This window comes from Sinocyclocheilus grahami, unplaced genomic scaffold, assembly GCF_001515645.1.
Source record: "Sinocyclocheilus grahami isolate Dianchi unplaced genomic scaffold, SAMN03320097.WGS_v1.1 scaffold160.1, whole genome shotgun sequence".
In the NCBI taxonomy this organism is placed as follows: domain Eukaryota; kingdom Metazoa; phylum Chordata; class Actinopteri; order Cypriniformes; family Cyprinidae; genus Sinocyclocheilus; species Sinocyclocheilus grahami.
The window spans coordinates 2,159,191-2,167,609 of NW_015505339.1; the positions used below are offsets into that span (position 1 = coordinate 2,159,191).

The 8,419-nt window shown below is 34.7% G+C and overlaps 1 protein-coding gene across 1 annotated transcript in view; it reads left to right on the forward strand.

Moving 5' to 3' along the window:
• LOC107592861 (uncharacterized) overlaps positions 1–8,419 on the forward strand; it is an 18,813-nt gene that overhangs the window by 2,655 nt on the left and 7,739 nt on the right. Inside the window, exons 2-4 of the mRNA XM_016282432.1 lie at positions 1,040–1,186; positions 3,360–3,379; positions 4,283–4,490. Coding sequence (XP_016137918.1) covers positions 1,040–1,186; positions 3,360–3,379; positions 4,283–4,490 — 375 coding nt within the window. The remainder of the gene's footprint in view (positions 1–1,039; positions 1,187–3,359; positions 3,380–4,282; positions 4,491–8,419) is intronic.

Genomic DNA, 8,419 nt, shown 5'->3' on the forward strand with positions numbered 1-8,419 from the left:
AAATTAAGATATTTTTGATGGAATCTGAGAGCTGTCTGACCCTGCATAGACAGCAATGCAACAGAAATGTTCCCAAGTCCAGAGACGTAGCAAGGACATCTGTAAAATAATCCACGTGACTTCAGTGGCTCAACCGCAATTATACGAAGCTACGAGAATACTTTTTTTAAACAGCGTATGCTGTTCTGTGTCAGCTGCGTCACGCCGGATTTGTTTCCTACGTTGTTGTGATTTGATCTGAACGGAAACAGCGTATCCGCGTGACGCATACGCTGTATACGTCTGTTAGCAAGTTTGGACAGCTTTTTTCCTTTAATAAATGAAATCATGCATTTTGTATTTACTTGCATTATCTTTGTGTAATATTAAAATGAGTTTGATGACCTGAATTTTTAAGTGTGACAAATATGCAAAAAATAAAAAAAACAGGAAGGTGCAAAAACTTTTTCACAGCACTGTATATTTCAGCAAGTTGTCAAGGCAACATTTCTCATTTTAATTTAGTTTAACTTGATGTTCCAAAATAATTAAAACTGAAACTGAAATAAAAATGAATAAAAACTATAGAGGCATTTAAAAAAAAAAAAGACAAAACACGACAAAATTACTCAATTTAAATGAAAACAGAAAATATACAAATTACATAAATTATTTAAATTATTAATAAAGACTCTTAATAGTATCTCATTGATACTAAAATAAAACTGATAAAAGGACATACATTTTGCATAAATAAAATTAAGCCTATTGTAGAAATATTACAAATACCTTAATCCAAAAAATAAATAAATAATAGTATTTTTTGTATTTTGGTAGTATGTTGTTTTTAATTTATGCTGATTTACATAATAATTTAAAAAACAAATGTGAAAATCTTTATAGCAATGAGCAATAATTTGTAGGCAAAAAATGGTTAAATAATATCAAAATCCAACAGGGGGAAAAAAAAAAGTAATTACATTCAGTTGCAATAACTGTTAGAAAACTGAGGAAGCACATTGAGTAAAAATGACATTGAGTTTCTTTTTGTCATCACCAGGGGTCACTGCACCACTCATAGACACGTCCGAGGAAAGCCAGTCCCATTGGCTGCTGCTATTAATCTTAATGTTGATAATCTTGTTCATGGCTGGATTCTGTATGCTGATGAAAAACGGGGCAAAGAAAACCTTTTTAAAATGGCATGGTATGATATAAAGTCTAATATGCAATGGATCTTTTGAATGCTTCAGCATACAATAGGCTACAAATGAACACAAATAACACAAATCTGCAATGATACTGTGTTTGTCAGCAGTAATTGTCTAAAACCAAGAAACTCCTTTTGAAACACAGTACTGTATTTTCATGTCTAAAGGATGGAGATTTACTGCTGATCACAGAACCGTGCTTCACTGAAAGATACGCATGACAATCGCAGCTTCTGTCGAATCGTGATCTCGATTCCATTTCGATTTATCGTGCAGCCCTAGTTCCAAGTTTTCTCCATTTGTGGATAATGGCTCTGACCGTGGTTCGCTGGAGTCCCAAAGCCTTAGAAATGGCTTTATAACCCTTTCCAGACTGATACATGTCAACTATTTTGTTTCTCATCTGTTCTTGAATTTCTTTAGATCGCAGCATGATGTGCTGCTCTTTAACGGGATAGTTGACCCAAAAATGAAAATTCTGTCATTAATTACTCATCCTCATGTCGTTTCAAACATTCGTTCATCTTCGGAACACAAATTAAGATATTTTTGATGGAATCTGAGAGCTGTCTGACCCTGCATAGACAGCAATGCAACAGAAATGTTCCCAAGTCCAGAGACGTAGCAAGGACATCTGTAAAATAATCCACGTGACTTCAGTGGCTCAACCGCAATTATACGAAGCTACGAGAATACTTTTTTTAAACAGCGTATGCTGTTCTGTGTCAGCTGCGTCACGCCGGATTTGTTTCCTACGTTGTTGTGATTTGATCTGAACGGAAACAGCGTATCCGCGTGACGCATACGCTGTATACGTCTGTTAGCAAGTTTGGACAGCTTTTTTCCTTTAATAAATGAAATCATGCATTTTGTATTTACTTGCATTATCTTTGTGTAATATTAAAATGAGTTTGATGACCTGAATTTTTAAGTGTGACAAATATGCAAAAAATAAAAAAAACAGGAAGGTGCAAAAACTTTTTCACAGCACTGTATATTTCAGCAAGTTGTCAAGGCAACATTTCTCATTTTAATTTAGTTTAACTTGATGTTCCAAAATAATTAAAACTGAAACTGAAATAAAAATGAATAAAAACTATAGAGGCATTTAAAAAAAAAAAAGACAAAACACGACAAAATTACTCAATTTAAATGAAAACAGAAAATATACAAATTACATAAATTATTTAAATTATTAATAAAGACTCTTAATAGTATCTCATTGATACTAAAATAAAACTGATAAAAGGACATACATTTTGCATAAATAAAATTAAGCCTATTGTAGAAATATTACAAATACCTTAATCCAAAAAATAAATAAATAATAGTATTTTTTGTATTTTGGTAGTATGTTGTTTTTAATTTATGCTGATTTACATAATAATTTAAAAAACAAATGTGAAAATCTTTATAGTAATGAGCAATAATTTGTAGGCAAAAAATTGTTAAATAATATCAAAATCCAACAGGGGAAAAAAAAAAAAAGTAATTACATTCTGTTGCAATAACTGTTAGAAAACTGAGGAAGCACATTGAGTAAAAATGACATTGAGTTTCTTTTTGTCATCACCAGGGGTCACTGCACCACTCATAGACACGTCCGAGGAAAGCCAGTCCCATTGGCTGCTGCTATTAATCTTAATGTTGATAATCTTGTTCATGGCTGGATTCTGTATGCTGATGAAAAACGGGGCAAAGAAAACCTTTTTAAAATGGCATGGTATGATATAAAGTCTAATATGCAATGGATCTTTTGAATGCTTCATCATACAATAGGCTACAAATGAACACAAATAACACAAATCTGCAATGATACTGTGTTTGTCAGCAGTAATTGTCTAAAACCAAGAAACTCCTTTTGAAACGCAGTACTGTATTTTCATGTCTAAAGTGCAGTGTAGCGGCTATAAGTGGCCTGGAATCCACCCAGATTGCTTCTTACAGTAAAGCGCATTGCATTGTCTCACGTGTTTTAATTCCCATAAGGTCAGACTCAACATAAACATTCACAGTGTTTCAGAATGACATGCATTTAACACAACCTGAGAAACCACAGAACGCCTAGGCACGCAACATACAGTTCACACAGTCGCTGTTGCACCTACGTGAGCTGCTCACACTGTCTGACATATGCCAGCTTTGACTTATTTCTTGTTTTCATTTTAGGTTTAATAAACAGAGGACATGTAAGTACTTTTGTGACTGCATGTCACAATAAATTAAATTAACTTGATTTAGTTAATATGTCTAAAGTGTTAAAGCAATTCTTCACATAAAATTGAAAATTTGCTAAACATTTACTCTCCCTCAGGCCATAAGAGGTAGAGGAGTTTGTTTCTTGATGGGAACAGATTTGGAGAAATGTAGCATTACATCACTTGCGCACCAATAGATCCTCTGCAGTGAATGGGTGCCGTCAGAATGAGAGTCCAAACAGCTGATAAAAACATCACAATAATCCACACAACGTCAGTTCTTGTAAAGACAAAAGCTGTGTGTTTGTAATAAACAAATGTATCAATAAGATGTTTTAACTTCAAACTGTCACTTCTGGCCAAAAATTTTTTACATAATCGATAATAATGAGTGAAAAAGTAAAAAAGTCCATCCCTTGCCGCCTTCTCACACCGAAATCCATTGACATATTTGTTTAGAACTGTTTTTGCTTGTAAACGGTGCTTGATCTCTGCATATTTCTCACCTGATTCAGATTTTTTCACTGTAGAAAGCAATAATATAGAAAGAGCACTTGATTGATTGATTTGTTTCTTACAAACATGCAGCCTTTCACTTCACAAAACATTAATTGATGCACTGCAGTCGCAAAGTCGTTATAACGAGAAAACAACTCTCGTTATGTCGATATAACGAGAAAATAAGTCGTTATAACGAGAAAACAACTCTCGTTATGTCGATATAACGAGAAAATAAGTCGTTATAACGAGAAAACAAGAAGGAAAAAAAAAATTATGCATGGCCGCTTAGAACTTCCGTAGCCTGAGGGAGAGTATGCAAATGTAAATTTTTTTGGGTGAACTATTCCTTTAAAATGATAAGTCCCCTTCAATTTTGTTTCATGGTCCCTGTAGGAAGATCATCAACTCTTGAGTCAAACTGCAGGTGATCATCAAATTTCGTCCAATTCCCAATCCCACACCTTGGAGATAGAGATACCTCTCGGCAGTGATGACAGAGAGGTCAAAGGTCAGAGTACGGGGCTGACGCCCCAATCTGGGGCTGTGCAGCAGGTCACAATGGAGCACAATGGGAAGGGTGAGAACGTCAGCAATACTGTTGGTGAGTCCTGTAAATGTCTTTGTTGAATTTGCATTGTATTGCATTTGAATTTGAACTTACTGTACATGATCTTTGTCAAAGATTTAAAGGAACAAAAATTTTGTCTCGATTAAAACCCTCATCCGTCCCTTGGGTCATTTTGACCCAAACATTTTTAAAGATTTAAAAAAATCGAGCAGCATGGAATTTACTAAAAAACTGCTGATTTTTTTTATTTAATTTTGTCACACTTGATCATGGAGCACACACAAAAAAAATGTAGTCTATACGAGGATTCTATGTGTAATAAAATAAGGTGTAATAAAAAAAGTAACAAAAGTGTCCCTCGCGGGTCATTTTGACCCGGCCCTAAGAATGAATGGAATGGAAAAAAACAGCATTTTTTTTATTTATTCGATTTTTTTTACTATATAAAATCTTACACAATCCAGAAAAGTTGCATACCCAAACAAAGGGCTGAGACTGCAGAATGTCCCCAATGCACAAAAAAACTCACATACCCACACACGGCACACACTCTCCCATTGAAACACATTATAGCATTTATGATATATCTGCTGGGAAATGACTGTCATTTTTAATTTATTTTTTACTTAAACACTTTGCTGAAGTAAAAGTATTTTCACACTCAAAGCACATGTACTCTCTCACACCAGTATGTATTTTCTGATGTTCTAGATGTGAACAACTCTTTCCAAACAAAGAACATGAATGTGGCCTCTCCTTTGTATGAACTCTCAGGTGTTTATTCAGGACTGAAGCTCTCAAAAATGTTTTGCTGCATTGATCACATGCGTACAGCTTCTCTATAATGTGGATGTTCATGTGATCCTTAAGGGTTGATGATTGTGTGAAACTCTTCCCACATTGATCACAAGAGAACGGCTTCTCTCCAGTATGCACTCTCATATGCTCTGTAAGGTTTCCTTTTATTGTGAAGCTCTTCCCGCACTGATCACATGTGTACGGTTTCTCTCCAGTGTGGATCCTCTCCACACACCCACACACACACACACACACACACACACACACACACACACACACACACACACACACAAGGCACACACACTCCCATTGAAACACATTATAGCATTTATGATGTTTCTGCTGGTCATTTAAAAATTTTTTTTGACTTAACAGTTAAATTTGAGTAATGGGGTGGAGACCAATGAGTTTATATCATATTTATACATTTATCTTTTATATTTATTACATATTTATGAATCTGTATTGACTATGCATGTGTTTGGATCAAAATTCAGTATCAATTTCATTTTACAAAATTTTTTTTTTACAAAATATAGTTTTTTTTAATGTTTTGAGATATATCTGAAAGCTTAATGAAGCCTCAAGTTGGTGTATTTTTAAAGATTTCACTTGTTTGGCTCATTTATGTTCCTATTATTACATATTATGCATGTTCCTGTGGTTCGGTGGTAGAGCATTGTGTTAGCAGCGCAAAAAGTTGTGGGTTCGATTCCCAGGGAACACAAATGCTGGTAAAAAAAACTTGCCGCCTGAATGCACTGTAAGTCGCTTTTAAGCGTCTGCTAAATGCATAAATTCGTATTATTAAATTAATTATTCATTATTATTTAAGAATCTCCATTCTATAGGCCCCTCTAGTGGCTGTAATCATAAAATGCAATTTTATGTCATTTTTCCCCACCAGATGGCATTAGAGACACTCGAGCCCCTTTCACACTGCACGTTGGTCCCGGCAAATTGCATGGGGTGGAGACCAATGAGTTTATATCATATTTATAAATTTATCTTTTATATTTATTACATATTTATGAATCTGTATTGACTATGCATGTGTTTGGATCAAAAATCAGTATCAATTTCATTTTAGTTTTTTTTTTACAAAATATAGTTTTTTTAATGTTTTGAGATATATCTGAAAGCTTAATGAAGCCTCAAGTTGGTGTAGTTTTAAGGATTTCACTTGTTTGGCTCATTTCAGAATCTCCATAGGATTCAATAGGCCCCTCTAGTGGCTGAAATCATAAAATGCAATTTTATGTAATTTTTCCCCACCAGATGGCATCAGAGACACTCTTATAAAGAATATCTCTTTGGATTTGAGACTTTAGTCTTTGTAACTTTACAGATCTTCTTTATGCACCAAGAGCTTGTAACACTTCAAAGAGAAAGGAAAAATTGAAATCACATCATATGACCCCTTTTTAAAGTATAAATATGCAGAAATTTTGTCTTTCTTTGTTTTTTTTTGGTGAAAAAATGTATAAAAATATGCTCATTTTCATAAAAATATCCAGAATTTAATGAATAAAAAAAAAATCACCAAAAATTAATAAAAAAAAAAACCTACATAAAAAAATTAGAAAAAAATGGACCAATATAAGCTTTCTGGACCAAAAATAAAATTAGTGTCATTTTTGGCCTTCGGGTCATTTTGACCCGTGAGGGACACTTTTGTTATAGGTTCGGGAGGGACGGATGAGGGTTAAACACAAAAAATATGTCGAAAAAGCAACACAAAAATGGGCCTGTACAACTTTTGCACTATATTTCAAGTGTTCTTGAACCATAAAATAGCTTTTTGTGAGTTAACTTCCCTTCTACTACAGCTCTTGAGTTTAATTTTAGTTTCTCACTCAGATCTGTTGTATGACTTCTGGATTATAGTTCATAAATCATATGGTCACTGCAGAAAGTGCTACTTTTCCTCAGTATTCTGTCTTGTTTTCCAGCACAGCACATTCTTAAACTAAGGTACATTTACTTGACATGAGATTCAATGTGAAAAATGAAGTGTGTACATACTGAAAACAGAAAAAAAAATCTGCCAATGGGATAAGAAAAATAAACACTATGAATCAAGTTTATATGTATGGGCCTATTGGCATATATTGTGCCTTGTTTTAAGAAAAACTCACTTCCTTTTGATAATTTTGTCACAAACCAGACTTAATATCTTAAGTTATTTTTGCATCTCAAGTAAATGTATGTTGGTTTAACAGTTTGTTTTTTTATTATTGCACTGGAAAACACAACAAAAATACCAGAGGTGGGTAGTAATGAAGTACATTTACTGTGTTTACTTGAGTAAATCTTAAAACAAATTTTACTTTTAAGAGTAGATTTAAAGCTGGGTACATTTACCTTAACTCCAGTACATTTCTAATGATAATACTGCACTTTTGCTTCGCTACCCTGTCAGTGACTGACTTTAGACCAGGTTTTAGTTGGTCAATGGCGCAGTATTTTTTTTGTGTGTGTTATTTAAAGAGCGCGCTAGTAATATGCGCCTATAGGCGGGCCACAACATGTGTACACTCTGCTTATTACCATAGACTGTATAAAAACATGGACGTAGTGTCCGTGACGTTACCCGTAGGTTTCTGAAGAGCGTTTTTGAAGCTCAAAGTTGGCGGAGCCGGCCATCGCCATCTTGGCAGCGTGTCACTCCCGGATAATCGAAAATGGGCAAAGAAGCGGGATGTGGGTGGAGCTGGTTGATGAAACCACACTCACCTAGCTCGACAGTGGTGACAGCAGTGGCAATCCACCTGCCACTCAAGTGGCCACGCCCTTAATTACGCAGAACTTTAATGGGGTGGTTGATTGCGATTTCACTTTTTTAACATTAGTTAGTGTGTAATGATGCTGTTTAAGCATAAACAATATCTGCAAAGTTAATGCTGAAAGTTCAATGCAAACGGAGATATAAAAGCTATGTCTTTTAAAATTCTGGCAGTTTAATGCCTACAAAAACGGCTGGTAGGGACTACAACAAATTAGTTCCCGGGTTCGTGACGTAACAAACCCAGATAAACCCTGCCCTCGGGAAAAGGCAGCAAAGGGGGCAGAGCCATGTTGCGTTTCTTTAGAGAAGAGGAAGAAAAAACTAAAGATGTACATAAAAATCTATTCATATATGAATCGCGATTCTGTCTTCTAAC